This window comes from Salmo salar, chromosome ssa25 (assembly GCF_905237065.1).
Source record: "Salmo salar chromosome ssa25, Ssal_v3.1, whole genome shotgun sequence".
Classification (NCBI taxonomy): Eukaryota; Metazoa; Chordata; class Actinopteri; order Salmoniformes; family Salmonidae; genus Salmo; species Salmo salar.
Window position 1 is genome coordinate 53588323 of NC_059466.1, and position 18719 is coordinate 53607041.

An 18719-nucleotide genomic window follows, 5' to 3' on the forward strand; every position below is an offset into this window, starting at 1 on the left:
GGAGAAGGACCTTGGTCAGGGAGGTGACTAACAGCCCGAGGGTCATTCTGAAAGAGCTCCAGCGTTCCTCCGCTGAAAAACATCCCCACAGCATGATGCTGCCACCACCATGATTTGATTCGAGGCTGTAATGACCGCCAAAGGTGCTTCAACAAAGTACTGAATACTTATGTAAATGTGATACGTTTTTATTTTTAATACATTTGCCAAAATCTTTAAAAAAAACTGTTTTTGCTTTGTCATTATGGGGTATTGTGATGTCGTTATGGGGTATTGTGACGTCATTATGGGGTATTGTGACGTCATTATGGGGTATTGTGACGTCATTATGGGGTATTGTGATGTCATTATGGGGTATTGTGATGTCATTATGGGGTATTGTGACGTCATTATGGGGTATTGTGACGTCATTATGGGATATTGTGATGTCATTATGGGGTATTGTGACGTCATTATGGGGTATTGTGATGTCATTATGGGGTATTGTGATGTCATTATGGGATATTGTGTGTAGATTGATGAGGAAAGACAACAATATAATCAATTTTAGAATACGGCTGTAACGTAACAAAAAGTGGGAAAAGCTAAGGGGTCTGAATACTTTCTGAATACCCTGTATGTGATATCAGCTAGCATTACCTCTAACTTTCCTTCATACTGGATGCAGAGACATAAAAATGGCATCCACATGGTATTCATCTGACTCTGGGGAAGTCAATAAATTGTCAAAATCCCGAAGTATGCCGTTAACTCCAGGTGGCAGATGGACAGTTGAAATCCGTTTGGTCACGTTTCCTTCATCCTCCACCCCGTCGTCTTCGACCTCACATCATGTCCAGCTGTAGGGGGAGGAGAAGAACCACGGTAATGAAGTCACAGATACCAACCGTTGATCTTTTTGGTTGTGTAGCCGCCAACCCCCAACGAACACACTTTCTCCCTGTAAATGTAAAAGGGTAAGACTCACCAGGTCGTCCACATCTCCCGTATCGTCCACCACAGCTGCTACGACCTCCTCTTTCTTCTCCTCTGCAGTCAGGAACTAAGGGCAGAGGCAGGCGTCAATCAGGAAATAGGACTGGACAACTTCTCGTCAGTCATAATACAACCACTCAGATATACTTAACAAAAAATATAAAAACGCAACAATTTCAAAGATTTTACTGAGTTACAGTTCATTTAAGTAAAATCAGTCAATTGAAATTAATTCATTAGGTCCTAATCTATGGATGATTTCACATGATTGGGCAGTGGCACAGCCATGGGTGGGCCTGGGATGGCAGGGGTGCAGCCATGGGTGGGCCTGGGATGGCAGTGGCACAGCCATGGGTGGGCCTGGGATGGCAGGGGCGCAGCCATGGGTGGGGCCTGGGATGGCATAAGCCCACCCACTGGGGAGGCAGGTCCAGCCAATTAGAATCAGTTTTTCCCCCCACAAAATGGCTTTATTACAAACAAATATACTCATCAGCACCCCCCTTCAGACGATCCCACAGGTGAGGAAGCAGAATGTCCTGAGCTGGCGTGGTTACACGTGGTCTGCGGTTGAGGCCAAATACTCTAAAAATGACGTTGGAGGTGGCTTATGGTAGAGAAATTAACATTAAATTCTCTGGCAACAGTTCTGGTAGACCGTCTTTGCAGTCAGCATGCCAATTGCACTCTCCCTCATTGTATTTTTTAGAGAGGCCTTTTATATACACACACAAGGTGCACCTGTGTAATGATCCTGCTGTTTAATCAGCTTCTTGATATGCCACACCTGTCAGGTGGATGGATTATCTTGGCAAATGAGAAACGCTCACAAACAGGGACGTAAACTAAATGTGCGCACAAAATTTGAGAGAAATAAGCTTTTTTTGTGAGTATGGAAAATTTCTGGGATCTTTTATTTCAGCTCATGAAACTAACACTTTACATGTTGCCTTTATATATTTTTTTGTGGGTCTGTTTACTTCAATGGACCATTCTAACGCCTGGTCACCCAGGAGACAGCTGGTTCTCCTGTACCTGCTTGGCATCATGACTGGAGAACCGGCTCCCGTCAACTTCGTCCTTGTTGATCAGAGTCAGGGCATCTGTTAATCAATACCACAATCAATAACCTGCTCACAGAACGCTGCTTTAATGACGAGCGGTAACATGAGGCCTGCTACTGTACCTTGGACTAGCATATCCCAGAATTCCTGAAGGCCTCTAACGGGAATACTCGTCTTCAGAGACTGGATGTAGCTGTTGTAGTGATCAGCATTCCCAACCTGGAGAGGGAGTTACAATAGATCAGCATTACCTACCTACCTACCTACCTACCTACCTACCTAGAGGGAGTTACAATAGATCAGCATTACCTACCTACCTACCATAGATCAGCATTACCTACCTACCTACCTACCTACCTAGAGGGAGTTACAATAGATCAGCATTACCTACCTACCTACCATAAATCAGCATTACCTACCTACCTACCTACCTACCTAGAGGGAGTTACAATAGATCAGCATTACCTACCTACCTACCTAGAGGGAGTTACAATAGATCAGCATTACCTACCTACCTACCTAGAGGGAGTTACAATAGATCAGCATTACCTACCTACCTACCTACCTACCTACCTAGAGGGAGTTACAATAGATCAGCATTACCTACCTACCTACCATAGATCAGCATTACCTACCTACCTACCTAGAGGGAGTTACAATAGATCAGCATTACCTACCTACCTACCATAGATCAGCATTACCTACCTACCTACCTACCTAGAGGGAGTTACAATAGATCAGCATTACCTACCTACCTACCATAAATCAGCATTACCTACCTACCTACCTACCTAGAGGGAGTTACAATAGATCAGCATTACCTACCTACCTACCTACCTACCTAGAGGGGAGTTACAATAGATCAGCATTACCTACCTACCTACCATAGATCAGCATTACCTACCTACCTACCTACCTACCTACCTAGAGGGAGTTACAATAGATCAGCATTACCTACCTACCTACCATAAATCAGCATTACCTACCTACCTACCTACCTACCTAGAGGGAGTTACAATAGATCAGCATTACCTACCTACCTACCTAGAGGGAGTTACAATAGATCAGCATTACCTACCTACCTACCTAGAGGGGAGTTACAATAGATCAGCATTACCTACCTACCTACCATAGATCAGCATTACCTACCTACCTACCTACCTACCTACCTACCTACCTACCTACCTACCTAGAGGGAGTTACAATAGATCAGCATTACCTACCTACCTACCTAGAGGGAGTTACAATAGATCAGCATTACCTACCTACCTACAGTGTAACGTGTTGTATTGAATGGAGGGAGTTACCATATATACAGTGTAACGTGTTGTATTGAATGGAGGGAGTTACCATATATACAGTGTAACGTGTTGTATTGAATGGAGGGAGTTACCATATATACAGTGTAACGTGTTGTATTGAATGGAGGGAGTTACCATATATACAGTGTAACGTGTTGTATTGAATGGAGGGAGTTACCATATATACAGTGTAACGTGTTGTATTGAATGGAGGGAGTTACCATATATACAGTGTAACGTGTTGTATTGAATGGAGGGAGTTACCATATATACAGTGTAACGTGTTGTATTGAATGGAGGGAGTTACCATATATACAGTGTAACGTGTTGTATTGAATGGAGGGAGTTACCATACATACAGTGTAACGTGTTGTATTGAATGGAGGGAGTTACCATACATACAGTGTAACGTGTTGTATTGAATGGAGGGAGTTACCATATATACAGTGTAACGTGTTGTATTGAATGGAGGGAGTTACCATATATACAGTGTAACGTGTTGTATTGAATGGAGGGAGTTACCATATATACAGTGTAACGTGTTGTATTGAATGGAGGGAGTTAGAATAGATCAGCATTACCTACCTACCTACCTACAGTGTAACGTGTTGTATTGAATGGAGGGAGTTACCATAGATACAGTGTGACGTGTTGTATTGAATGGAGGGAGTTACCATATATACAGTGTAACGTGTTGTATTGAGTGGTCACCTGGACAGACTGCTCTCTGAAGGTCTGGATACAGGGGATGCACTTGATGTAGTAGTTCATGTTCTTGTTGCCAAGCAACTGCTCTATCCTGCCAGTCAGCTGTTGACACACTGGAGGACACATACAGACATGATGGGGTCATGATGGGGTCAGGATGGGGTCATGACAGGTCAAACGCTAGCCAGAGGGGTATCCTACCAAGCAAGCTACTCAGGGTTCTCTAAAGCTAGCCAGCTTCAGTTAGCTTCACATTCTATCTCAGGCTAATCAAAATAAAAACATTTTAATCTTTATATAACTACGCACATCAGTTAAGAACAAATTCTTATTTACAATGTCGGCCTAGGAACAGTGGGTTAACTGCCTTGTTCAGGGGCAGAACGACAGATTTTTACCTTGTCAGCTCGGGGATTCGATCCAGCAACCTTTCGTTTGCCCAACTCTCTAACCACTAGGCTACCTGCTGGTTACTGGCCCAACTCTCCAACCACTAGGCTACCTGCTGGTTACTGGCCCAACTCTCCAACCACTAGGCTACCTGCTGGTTACTGGCCCAACGCTCTAACCACTAGGCTACCTGCTGGTTACTGGCCCAACTCTCTAACCACTAGGCTACCTGCTGGTTACTGGCCCAACGCTCTAACCACTAGGCTACCTGCTGGTTACTGGCCCAACGCTCTAACCACTAGGCTACCTGCTGGTTACTGGCCCAACGCTCTAACCACTAGGCTACCTGCTGGTTACTGGCCCAACTCTCCAACCACTAGGCTACCTGCTGGTTACTGGCCCAACGCTCTAACCACTAGGCTACCTGCTGGTTACTGGCCCAACGCTCTAACCACTAGGCTACCTGCTGGTTACTGGCCCAACGCTCTAACCACTAGGCTGCCTGCTGGTTACTGGCCCAACACTCTAACCACTAGGCTACCTGCTGGTTACTGACCCAACGCTCTAACCACCAGGCTACCTGCTGTTTACTGGCCCAACGCTCTAACCGCTAGGCTGCTCTAACCACTAGGCTACCTGCTGGTTACTGACCCAACGCTCTAACCACCAGGCTACCTGCTGGTTACTGGCCCAACGCTCTAACCGCTAGGCTGCTCTAACCACTAGGCTACCTGCTGGTTACTGGCCCAACGCTCTAACCACTAGGCTACCTGCTGGTTACTGGCCCAACACTAACAACTAGGCTGCCTGCTGGTTACTGGCCCAACGCTCTAACCACTAGGCTACCTGCTGGTTACTGGCCCAACGCTCTAACCACTAGGCTACCTGCTGGTTACTGGCCCAGCGCTCTAACCACTAGGCTACCTGCTGGTTACTGGCCCAGCGCTCTAACCACTAGGCTACCTGCTGGTTACTGGCCCAGCGCTCTAACCACTAGGCTACCTGCTGGTTACTGGCCCAGCGCTCTAACCACTAGGCTACCTGCTGGTTACTGGCCCAACGCTCTAACCACTAGGCTACCTGCTGGTTACTGGCCCAACGCTCTAACCACTAGGCTACCTGCTGGTTACTGGCCCAACGCTCTAACCACTAGGCTACCTGCTGGTTACTGGCCCAACGCTCTAACCACTAGGCTACCTGCTGGTTACTGGCCCAACGCTCTAACCACTAGGCTACCTGCTGGTTACTGGCCCAACGCTCTAACCACTAGGCTACCTGCTGGTTACTGGCCCAACGCTCTAACCACTAGGCTACCTGCTGGTTACTGGCCCAACGCTCTAACCACTAGGCTACCTGCTGGTTACTGGCCCAACGCTCTAACCACTAGGCTACCTGCTGGTTACTGGCCCAACGCTCTAACCACTAGGCTACCTGCTGGTTACTGGCCCAACGCTCTAACCACTAGGCTACCTGCTGGTTACTGGCCCAACGCTCTAACCACTAGGCTACCTGCTGGTTACTGGCCCAACGCTCTAACCACTAGGCTACCTGCTGGTTACTGGCCCAACGCTCTAACCACTAGGCTACCTGCTGGTTACTGGCCCAACGCTCTAACCACTAGGCTGCTCTACCCACTAGGCTACCTGCTGGTTACTGGCCCAAGGCTCTAACCACTAGGCTGCTCTAACCACTAGGCTACCTGCTGGTTACTGGCCCAACGCTCTAACCACTAGGCTACCTGCTGGTTACTGGCCCAACGCTCTAACCACTAGGCTACCTGCTGGTTACTGGCTCAACGCTCTAACCACTAGGCTACCTGCTGGTTACTGGCCCAACGCTCTAACCACTAGGCTACCTGCTGGTTACTGGCCCAACGCTCTAACCACTAGGCTACCTGCTGGTTACTGGCCCAACGCTCTAACCACTAGGCTACCTGCTGGTTACTGGCCCAACGCTCTAACCACTAGGCTACCTGCTGGTTACTGGCCCAACGCTCTAACCACTAGGCTACCTGCTGGTTACTGGCCCAACGCTCTAACCACTAGGCTACCTGCCGCCCCTACACTCTAACCACTAGGCTACCTGCCTCCCCTACACTCTAACCACTAGGCTACCTGCCGCCCCTACACTCTAACCACTAGGCTACCTGCCTCCCCTACACTCTAACCACTAGGCTAGCTGCTGGTTACTGGCCCAGCGCTCTAACCACAAGGCTGCTCTAACCACTAGGCTACCTGCTGGTTACTGGCCCAACGCTCTAACCACTAGGCTACCTGCTGGTTACTGGCCCAACGCTCTAACCACTAGGCTGCTCTAACCACTAGGCTACCTGCTGGTTACTGGCCCAACACTCTAACCACTAGGCTACCTGCTGGTTACTGGCCCAATGCTCTAACCACTAGGCTGCTCTAACCACTAGGCTACCTGCTGGTTACTGGCCCAACGCTCTAACCACTAGGCTACCTGCTGGTTACTGGCCCAACGCTCTAACCACTAGGCCGCTCTAACCACTAGGCTACCTGCTGGTTACTGGCCCAACGCTCTAACCACTAGGCTACCTGCTGGTTACTGGCCCAACGCTCTAACCACTAGGCTACCTGCTGGTTACTGGCCCAACGCTCTAACCACTAGGCTACCTGCTGGTTACTGGCCCAACGCTCTAACCACTAGGCTGCTCTAACCACTAGGCTACCTGCTGGTTACTGGCCCAAGGCTCTAACCACTAGGCTGCTCTAACCACTAGGCTACCTGCTGGTTACTGGCCCAACGCTCTAACCACTAGGCTACCTGCTGGTTACTGGCCCAACGCTCTAACCACTAGGCTACCTGCTGGTTACTGGCTCAACGCTCTAACCACTAGGCTACCTGCTGGTTACTGGCCCAACGCTCTAACCACTAGGCTACCTGCTGGTTACTGGCCCAACGCTCTAACCACTAGGCTACCTGCTGGTTACTGGCCCAACGCTCTAACCACTAGGCTACCTGCTGGTTACTGGCCCAACGCTCTAACCACTAGGCTACCTGCTGGTTACTGGCCCAACGCTCTAACCACTAGGCTACCTGCTGGTTACTGGCCCAACGCTCTAACCACTAGGCTACCTGCCGCCCCTACACTCTAACCACTAGGCTACCTGCCTCCCCTACACTCTAACCACTAGGCTACCTGCCGCCCCTACACTCTAACCACTAGGCTACCTGCCTCCCTACACTCTAACCACTAGGCTAGCTGCTGGTTACTGGCCCAGCGCTCTAACCACTAGGCTGCTCTAACCACTAGGCTACCTGCTGGTTACTGGCCCAACGCTCTAACCACTAGGCTACCTGCTGGTTACTGGCTCAACGCTCTAACCACTAGGCTGCTCTAACCACTAGGCTACCTGCTGGTTACTGGCCCAACACTCTAACCACTAGGCTACCTGCTGGTTACTGGCCCAATGCTCTAACCACTAGGCTGCTCTAACCACTAGGCTACCTGCTGGTTACTGGCCCAACGCTCTAACCACTAGGCTACCTGCTGGTTACTGGCCCAACGCTCTAACCACTAGGCCGCTCTAACCACTAGGCTACCTGCTGGTTACTGGCCCAACGCTCTAACCACTAGGCCGCTCTAACCACTAGGCTACCTGCTGGTTACTGGCCCAGCGCTCTAACCACTAGGCTGCTCTAACCACTAGGCTCTAACCACTAGGCTGCTCTAACCACTAGGCTCTAACCACTAGGCTCTAACCACTAGGCTACCTGCTGGTTACTGGCCCAGCGCTCTAACCACTAGGCTCTAACCACTAGGCTGCTCTAACCACTAGGCCGCTCTAACCACTAGGCCGCTCTAACCACTAGGCCGCTCTAACCACTAGGCCGCTCTAACCACTAGGCCGCTCTAACCACTAGGCCGCTCTAACCACTAGGCTGCTCTAACCACTAGGCTGCTCTAACCACTAGGCTGCTCTAACCACTAGGCCGCTCTAACCACTAGGCCGCTCTAACCACTAGACCGCTCTAACCACTAGGCTGCTCTAACCACTAGGCTGCTCTAACCACTAGGCTCTAACCACTAGGCTGCTCTAACCACGAGGCTCTAACCACAAACCCACTCCTATCCAGAAAATATTTATCACAATTGTATTTGTCAAACAAAAGTTTCAAATGCGTTCTGTCATTGCTAAATAATATATATTTTAACTTATTATTAAAAAATTAAAAAAAAAATTAAAAAAAAACTCTCCCTCAAATGAAGGGGGTCATGGCGCAATCTTTGTGAGGGAGGGAATCTGATTGGTCCACAACTCACAGCTGAGACACTTCATTCAGGATAAATGGAGTTAGCCCTGAGTTAGCCTGCCCTGGACCAGGTTAGTTCTGAATGCAGGATAGTGGAGTTAGCCCCGAGTTAGCCCTGAGTTAGCCTGCCCTGGACCAGGTTAGTTCTGAATGCAGGATAGTGGAGTTAGCCCCGAGTTAGCCCTGAGTTAGCCTGCCCTGGACCAGGTTAGTTCTGAATGCAGGATAGTGGAGTTAGCCCCGAGTTAGCCCCGAGTTAGCCCCGAGTTAGCCTGCCCTGGACCAGGTTAGTTCTGAATGCAGGATAGTGGAGTTAGCCCTGAGTTAGCCCTGAGTTAGCCTGCCCTGGACCAGGTTAGTTCTGAATGCAGGATAGTGGAGTTAGCCCTGAGTTAGCCTGCCCTGGACCAGGTTAGTTCTGAATGCAGGATAGTGGAGTTAGCCCTGAGTTAGCCCTGAGTTAGCCCTGAGTTAGCCTGCCCTGGACCAGGTTAGTTCTGAAGGATTCCTTGCTATAGAAATGTACCTGGCTAAAAGGTGAGCCACATTCAGATGACTAGTTATCCCGAGTTGAACTCATCAGTTAACATACAGTATTAGAACACCTGATTGGTAGGATAACCCCTCATGGTCATCTTGCCAATGACCATAAGAGCTGTCGAGACTGTACAAACAGATCTGGGACCAGGCTAGGCAGAAACTGTGGGCCATGAGACTCGTTTGAGAAGGAGAGACAGTAGAACCAGCCAATCATCATCTCACCCTCTCCAAACGGAAGACTCTTCTGGCGAATCAGAGTGCGGAAATCCCGTGCTGGATCTACACTGCCCACCTGGTAGAAGAACACAGGTCAACATACAGCACACCTGGTAGAGGAACACCTGGTAGAGGAACACCTGGTAGAGGAACACCTGGTAGAGGAACACCTGGTAGAAGAACACAGGTCAACATACAGCACACCTGGTAGAGGAACACCTGGTAGAGGAACACCTGGTAGAAGAACACAGGTCAACATACAGCACACCTGGTAGAGGAACACCTGGTAGAGGAATACACAGGTCAACATACAGCACACCTGGTAGAGGAACACCTGGTAGAGGAATACACAGGTAAATATATGATATAATTGTAGTGGTAGGAGAACAGGTAAATATATAGTACACCTAGCAGGAGAACACCTGGACACACACACACACACACACACACACACACACACACACACACACACACACTACCAGCCAAAAGTTCGAAGACACCTACTCATTCAAGGGTTTTTCTTAATTTTCTACATTGTAGAATAATAATGAAGACATCAAAACTATGAAATTACACATATGGAATCATGTAGTAACCAAAAAAGTGTTAAATCAAAATATATTTTATTTTTGAGATTTTTCAAAGTAGCCACCCTTTGCCTTGATGACAGCTTTGCACACTCTTGGCATTCTCTCAACCAGCTTTATGAGGTAGTCACCTGGAATGCATTTCAATTAACAGGTGTGTCTTTGTTAAAAGTTAATTTGTGGAATTTCTTTCCTTTTTAATGTGTTTGAGCCAATCAGTTGTGTTGTGACAAGGTAGGGGTGGTATACAGAAGATAGCCCTATTTGGTAAAAGACCAAGTCCATATTATGGCAAGAACAGCTCAAATAAGCAAAGAGAAACGGCAGTCCATCATTACTTTAAGACATGAAGGTCAGTCAATACGGAACATTTCAAGAACATTGAAAGTTTCTTCAAGTGCAGTCGCAGAAACCATCAAGCCCTATGATGAAACTGGCTCTCATGAGGACCACTACAGGAAAGGAAGACCCCGAGTTACCTCTGCTGCAGAGGATAAGTTCATTAGAGTTACCAGCCTCAGGAATTGCAGCCCAAATAAATGCTTCACAGAGTTCAAGTAACAGACACATCTCAACATCAACTGTTCAGAGGAGACTGCGTGAATCAGGCCTTCATGGTCAAATTGCTGCACAGAAACCACTACTAAAGGACACCAATAAGAAGAAGAGACTTGCTTGGGCCAACAAACACAAGCAATGGACATTAGACCGGTGGAAATCTGTCCTTTGGTCTGATGAGTCTAAATGTGAGATTTTCATTTGTTTTTCAACAGGACAATGACCCAACACACTTCCAGGCTGTGTAAGGGCTATTTAACCAAGAAGGAGAGTGATGGAGTGCTGCATCAGATGACCTGGCCTCCACAATCCCCCGACCTCAACCCAATTGAGATGGTTTGGGATGAGTTGGACCGCAGCGTGAAGGAAAAGCAACCAACAAGTGCTCAGCATATGTGGGAACTCCTTCGAGATTGTTGGAAAAGCATTCCAGGTGAAGCTGGTTGAGAGAATGCCAAGTGTGTGCAAAGCTCTCAAGGCAAAGGGTGGCTACTTTGAAGAATCTCAAATAGAAGATATATTTTGATTTAACACTTTTTTGGTTACTACATGATTCCATATGTGTTATTTCATAGTTTTAATGTCTTCACTATTATTCTACAATGTAGAAAATAGTAAAAATAAAGAAAAGCCCTTGAATGAGTAGGTGTGTCCAAACTTTTGATTGGTACTATATATATATATATGATAGTGTACTTCTCAGGAAGTTTCAATAATTCCAGATCCCGTGTTAAGTCCTCCGGCCTACGCTCACCTGTGTGATGCTTCCCTCTGTGATGTCAGCCAGGTTAAAGTCGTCCTCCTCGTCAACTTTGGCATCAGGCTCCTCAGTGCTGCAGAGGATGAAGAGGGATCAGTTATATTTTGGGGATATAATCAACTGGTTTCGCGTGACTCCTCGCAACACTCCGTCCTCTCGAGGAGAGGAAATACGTGCGCTTGTATGAAACAATCCTCCTTCTCCACTAACGTGTCATGAGGCAAATTACATTTACATCGGAGGAATCCCAAAACACGTGTAAAGACAAATAAAAGCCATTTTCTAGATAAAAGGATAAGTGGCGTATGGTTTTTAAAACGGGAGCATGCTTTTTCCCCTTAGAGAAAAGAGCGGATTGGATTATTAAAAACATTTCCGCGTTAGCTTCATTGAGGAGATCAAACTCCTCCGCTGGCCTGTTACCTGCCTCTCTCCTACATATGGTGCCCCCTTATCGGATCCCGGACAGAGTCGTTGAGGAGAAAACAGACTTTTGCCAAATACTTAATCTCACATGGAGTGTTCTACACAACTGATATGATCACTATACTGTTCCCAGCCCTGTTGAATAGAACCCATCTGAAACCGCATAAATGAGGAGACAAACTAGTAGCTATGAGATTTGAATCACATTCCTACCCGTTCCCAAACGGCTAGAACGTAGACCTACCCGTTCCCAAACAGCTAGTGACGTAGACCTACCCGTTCCCAAACGGCTAGAACGTAGACCTACCCGTTCCCAAACGGCTAGAACGTAGACCTACCCGTTCCCAAACGGCTAGAACGTAGACCTACCCGTTCCCAAACAGCTAGAACGTAGACCTACCCGTTCCCAAACAGCTAGTGACGTAGACCTACCCGTTCCCAAACAGCTAGTGACGTAGACCTACCCGTTCCCAAACAGCTAGTGACGTAGACCTACCCGTTCCCAAACAGCTAGAACGTAGACCTACCCGTTCCCAAACAGCTAGAACGTAGACCTACCCGTTCCCAAACAGCTAGAACGTAGACCTACCCGTTCCCAAACAGCTGGTGACGTAGACCTACCCGTTCCCAAACAGCTAGAACGTAGACCTACCCGTTCCCAAACAGCTAGAACGTAGACCTACCCGTTCCCAAACAGCTAGAACGTAGACCTACCCGTTCCCAAACAGCTAGAACGTAGACCTACCCGTTCCCAAACAGCTAGAACGTAGACCTACCCGTTCCCAAACAGCTAGAACGTAGACCTACCCGTTCCCAAACAGCTAGAACGTAGACCTACCCGTTCCCAAACAGCTAGAACGTAGACCTACCCGTTCCCAAACAGCTAGAACGTAGACCTACCCGTTCCCAAACAGCTAGAACGTAGACCTACCCGTTCCCAAACAGCTAGAACGTAGACCTACCCGTTCCCAAACAGCTAGAACGTAGACCTACCCGTTCCCAAACAGCTAGAACGTAGACCTACCCGTTCCCAAACAGCTAGAACGTAGACCTACCCGTTCCCAAACAGCTAGAACGTAGGCCTACCCGTTCCCAAACAGCTAGAACGTAGACCTACCCGTTCCCAAACAGCTAGAACGTAGACCTACCCGTTCCCAAACAGCTAGAACGTAGACCTACCCGTTCCCAAACAGCTAGAACGTAGACCTACCCGTTCCCAAACAGCTAGAACGTAGACCTACCCGTTCCCAAACAGCTAGAACGTAGACCTACCCGTTCCCAAACAGCTAGAACGTAGACCTACCCGTTCCCAAACAGCTAGAACGTAGACCTACCCGTTCCCAAACAGCTAGAACGTAGACCTACCCGTTCCCAAACAGCTAGAACGTAGACCTACCCGTTCCCAAACAGCTAGAACGTAGACCTACCCGTTCCCAAACAGCTAGAACGTAGACCTACCCGTTCCCAAACAGCTAGAACGTAGACCTACCCGTTCCCAAACAGCTAGAACGTAGACCTACCCGTTCCCAAACAGCTAGAACGTAGACCTACCCGTTCCCAAACAGCTAGAACGTAGACCTACCCGTTCCCAAACAGCTAGAACGTAGACCTACCCGTTCCCAAACAGCTAGAACGTAGACCTACCCGTTCCCAAACAGCTAGAACGTAGACCTACCCGTTCCCAAACAGCTAGAACGTAGACCTACCCGTTCCCAAACAGCTAGAACGTAGACCTACCCGTTCCCAAACAGCTAGAACGTAGACCTACCCGTTCCCAAACAGCTAGAACGTAGACCTACCCGTTCCCAAACAGCTAGAACGTAGACCTACCCGTTCCCAAACAGCTAGAACGTAGACCTACCCGTTCCCAAACAGCTAGAACGTAGACCTACCCGTTCCCAAACAGCTAGAACGTAGACCTACCCGTTCCCAAACAGCTCCTTGCTGGTCTTCAGTTCCTTCTTCTTCACCACCTCCTTCAGAGGGAACTTCTTCTTCATCGCCTCCAGGGGGGCTTGACAGCGGCTGGCCACCGCCAGGGGGGCGCTGGAGAGCTGCAGTCAACCAGGGGTCCACGGGGGGAGCGGAGCACCGGGGTTCACCGCCCGATGGTGCAGGCACTGTAGTGGGGGGGAATATGTGGTAACTACCTGGAACAGTCTCTGGTACTGAGGATGAGCCCTACCTGGAACAGTCTCTGGTACTGAGGATGAGCCCTACCTGGAACAGTCTCTGGTACTGAGGATGAGCCCTACCTGGAACAGTCTCTGGTACTGGGGGATGAGCCCTACCTGGAACAGTCTCTGGTACTGGGGGTGAGCCCTACCTGGAACAGTCTCTGGTACTGGGGGATGAGCCCTACCTGGAACAGTCTCTGGTACTGGGGGTGAGCCCTACCTGGAACAGTCTCTGGTACTGGGGATGAGCCCTACCTGGAACAGTCTCTGGTACTGGGGATGAGCCCTACCTGGAACAGTCTCTGGTACTGGGGATGAGCCCTACCTGGAACAGTCTCTGGTACTGGGGATGAGCCCTACCTGGAACAGTCTCTGGTACTGGGGATGAGCCCTACCTGGAACAGTCTCTGGTACTGGGGATGAGCCCTACCTGGAACAGTCTCTGGTACTGGGGGTGAGCCCTACCTGGAACAGTCTCTGGTACTGGGGGTGAGCCCTACCTGGAACAGTCTCTGGTACTGGGGATGAGCCCTACCTGGAACAGTCTCTGGTACTGAGGATGAGCCCTACCTGGAACAGTCTCTGGTACTGGGGGATGAGCCCTACCTGGAACAGTCTCTGGTACTGGGGATGAGCCCTACCTGGAACAGTCTCTGGTACTGGGGGATGAGCCCTACCTGGAACAGTCTCTGGTACTGGGGATGAGCCCTACCTGGAACAGTCTCTGGTACTGGGGATGAGCCCTACCTGGAACAGTCTCTGGTACTGGGGATGAGCCCTACCTGGAACAGTCTCTGGTACTGGGGATGAGCCCTACCTGGAACAGTCTCTGGTACTGGGGATGAGCCCTACCTGGAACAGTCTCTGGTACTGGGGATGAGCCCTACCTGGAACAGTCTCTGGTACTGGGGATGAGCCCTACCTGGAACAGTCTCTGGTACTGGGGGTGAGCCCTACCTGGAACAGTCTCTGGTACTGGGGGTGAGCCCTACCTGGAACAGTCTCTGGTACTGGGGGTGAGCCCTACCTGGAACAGTCTCTGGTACTGGGGGTGAGCCCTACCTGGAACAGTCTCTGGTACTGGGGGTGAGCCCTACCTGGAACAGTCTCTGGTACTGGGGGTGAGCCCTACCTGGAACAGTCTCTGGTACTGGGGATGAGCCCTACCTGGAACAGTCTCTGGTACTGGGGATGAGCCCTACCTGGAACAGTCTCTGGTACTGGGGATGAGCCCTACCTGGAACAGTCTCTGGTACTGGGGATGAGCCCTACCTGGAACAGTCTCTGGTACTGGGGATGAGCCCTACCTGGAACAGTCTCTGGTACTGGGGGTGAGCCCTACCTGGAACAGTCTCTGGTACTGGGGATGAGCCCTACCTGGAACAGTCTCTGGTACTGGGGATGAGCCCTACCTGGAACAGTCTCTGGTACTGGGGATGAGCCCTACCTGGAACAGTCTCTGGTACTGGGGATGAGCCCTACCTGGAACAGTCTCTGGTACTGGGGATGAGCCCTACCTGGAACAGTCTCTGGTACTGGGGATGAGCCCTACCTGGAACAGTCTCTGGTACTGGGGATGAGCCCTACCTGGAACAGTCTCTGGTACTGGGGATGAGCCCTACCTGGAACAGTCTCTGGTACTGAGGATGAGCCCTACCTGGAACAGTCTCTGGTACTGGGGGATGAGCCCTACCTGGAACAGTCTCTGGTACTGGGGATGAGCCCTACCTGGAACAGTCTCTGGTACTGGGGATGAGCCCTACCTGGAACAGTCTCTGGTACTGGGGGTTGGGGATGTGGTTGACTTTGAACAGGTCCTTCGTCTCTCCATCCTCATCCTCCTCCACCAACATCATGGAGTCAATGAGAGAGTCCACCGCTGACAGCTGGTCCTCTGGAAACAGGAAACAGGAAACACAACCATCAAATGGAGGAGAAACACACTGAGGACCGTGCTCATTGGTTGATCAACTACCTGAGGGAGTGTACATCCTAGCGAAGGAGTGGTCCACTAGTCTACCTGAGGGAGTGTACATCCTAGGGAAGGAGTGGTCCACTAGCCTACCTGAGGGAGTGTACATCCTAGAGAAGGAGTGGTCCACTAGTCTACCTGAGGGAGTGTACATCCTAGGGAAGGAGTGGTCCACTAGTCTACCTGAGGGAGTGTACATCCTAGTGCAGGAGTGGTCCACTAGCCTACCTGAGGGAGTGTACATCCTAGGGAAGGAGTGGTCCACTAGCCTACCTGAGGGAGTGTACATCCTAGCGAAGGAGTGGTCCACTAGTCTACCTGAGGGAGTGTACATCCTAGTGCAGGAGTGGTCCACTAGTCTACCTGAGGGAGTGTACATCCTAGCGAAGGAGTGGTCCACTAGTCTACCTGAGGGAGTGTACATCCTAGCGCAGGAGTGGTCCACTAGTCTACCTGAGGGAGTGTACATCCTAGTGCAGGAGTGGTCCACTAGTCTACCTGAGGGAGTGTACATCCTAGGGAAGGAGTGGTCCACTAGCCTACCTGAGGGAGTGTACATCCTAGCGAAGGAGTGGTCCACTAGCCTACCTGAGGGAGTGTACATCCTAGGGAAGGAGTGGTCCACTAGTCTACCTGAGGGAGTGTACATCCTAGGGAAGGAGTGGTCCACTAGCCTACCTGAGGGAGTGTACATCCTAGGGAAGGAGTGGTCCACTAGTCTACCTGAGGGAGTGTACATCCTAGGGAAGGAGTGGTCCACTAGTCTACCTGAGGGAGTGTACATCCTAGTGCACTACCTGAGGGAGTGTACATCCTAGTGCAGGAGTGGTCCACTAGCCTACCTGAGGGAGTGTACATCCTAGTGCAGGAGTGGTCCACTAGCCTACCTGAGGGAGTGTACATCCTAGTGCAGGAGTGGTCCACTAGTCTACCTGAGGGAGTGTACATCCTAGTGCAGGAGTGGTCCACTAGCCTACCTGAGGGAGTGTACATCCTAGTGCAGGAGTGGTCCACTAGTCTACCTGAGGGAGTGTACATCCTAGTGCAGGAGTGGTCCACTAGTCTACCTGAGGGAGTGTACATCCTAGTGCACTACATGAGGGAGTGTACATCCTAGTGCAGGAGTGGTCCACTAGCCTACCTGAGGGAGTGTACATCCTAGTGCACTACCTGAGGGAGTGTACATCCTAGTGCAGGAGTGGTCCACTAGCCTACCTGAGGGAGTGTACATCCTAGTGCAGGAGTGGTCCACTAGTCTACCTGAGGGAGTGTACATCCTAGTGCAGGAGTGGTCCACTAGTCTACCTGAGGGAGTGTACATCCTAGTGCAGGAGTGGTCCACTAGTCTACCTGAGGGAGTGTACATCCTAGTGCAGGAGTGGTCCACTAGTCTACCTGAGGGAGTGTACATCCTAGTGCAGGAGTGGTCCACTAGTCTACCTGAGGGAGTGTACATCCTAGTGCAGGAGTGGTCCACTAGTCTACCTGAGGGAGTGTACATCCTAGTGCAGGAGTGGTCCACTAGTCTACCTGAGGGAGTGTACATCCTAGTGAAGGAGTGGTCCACTAGTCTACCTGAGGGAGTGTACATCCTAGTGAAGGAGTGGTCCACTAGTCTACCTGAGGGAGTGTACATCCTAGTGCAGGAGTGGTCCACTAGTCTACCTGAGGGAGTGTACATCCTAGTGCAGGAGTGGTCCACTAGTCTACCTGAGGGAGTGTACATCCTAGTGCACTACCTGAGGGAGTGTACTTCTTGTTGTTCTCCAGAGAAGGGAAGCTGTACTGCCTCAGATCTTCCATGAAGGGAAGCTGAACGTAGACCAGACACTACGGGGACAGAAGGTTCTGGAGTTAGTCTGGTATGACCCATAAAGGGGATAGGGTATGACGCATAAAGGGGATAGGGTATGACCCATAAAGGGAACAGGGTATGACCCATAAAGGGAACAGGGTATGACCCATAAAGGGGATAGGGTTTGACCCATAAAGGGAATAGGGTATGACCCATAAAGGGAACAGGGTATGACCCATAAAGGGGATAGGGTATGACCCATAAAGGGAATAGGGTATGACCCATAAAGGGGATAGGGTATGACCCATAAAGGGGATAGGGTATGACCCATAAAGGGAATAGGGTATGACCCATAAAGGGAACAGGGTATGACCCATAAAGGGGATAGGGTATGACCCATAAAGGGGATAGGGTATGACCCATAAAGGGAATAGGGTATGACCCATAAAGGGGATAGGGTATGACCCATAAAGGGGATAGGGTATGACCCATAAAGGGAATAGGGTATGACCCATAAAGGGGATAGGGTATGACCCATAAAGGGGATAGGGTATGACCCATAAAGGGAATAGGGTATGACCCATAAAGGGAACAGGGTATGACCCATAAAGGGAATAGGGTATGACCCATAAAGGGGATAAGGTATGACCCATAAAGGGGATAGGGTATGACCCATAAAGGGGATAGGGTATGACCCATAAAGGGGATAGGGTATGACCCATAAAGGGGATAGGGTATGACCCATAAAGGGGATAGGGTATGACACATAAAGGGGATAGGGTATGACCCATAAAGGGAATAGGGTATGACCCATAAAGGGAATAGGGTATGACCCATAAAGGGGATAGGGTATGACCCATAAAGGGGATAAGGTATGACCCATAAAGGGAATAAGGTATGACCCATAAAGGGAATAAGGTATGACCCATAAAGGGGATAGGGTATGACCCATAAAGGGGATAGGGTATGACC

General features: G+C 49.8%; 1 protein-coding gene and 1 long non-coding RNA gene across 2 annotated transcripts in view; both read right to left on the reverse strand.

Moving 5' to 3' along the window:
• Positions 1-352: 352 nt before the first annotated feature.
• Positions 353-18719, reverse strand: part of LOC106586961 (X-ray repair cross-complementing protein 5-like) — a 36768-nt gene continuing 18401 nt past the window's right edge. Inside the window, 10 exon segments of the mRNA XM_045707308.1 lie at positions 353-839; positions 968-1042; positions 2011-2078; positions 2162-2258; positions 4052-4161; positions 9479-9548; positions 11372-11450; positions 13727-13923; positions 15744-15874; positions 17692-17782. Of these exon segments, the coding sequence (XP_045563264.1) occupies positions 825-839; positions 968-1042; positions 2011-2078; positions 2162-2258; positions 4052-4161; positions 9479-9548; positions 11372-11450; positions 13727-13923; positions 15744-15874; positions 17692-17782 (933 nt within the window). The 3' untranslated portion in view covers positions 353-824.
• Positions 2969-3213, reverse strand: LOC123730486 (uncharacterized). The gene is made up of 3 exons (XR_006761923.1): positions 3169-3213; positions 3038-3125; positions 2969-3001 (listed from the first exon to the last, which is right to left on the reverse strand). It is a non-coding gene; the product is annotated as an uncharacterized lncRNA (long non-coding RNA).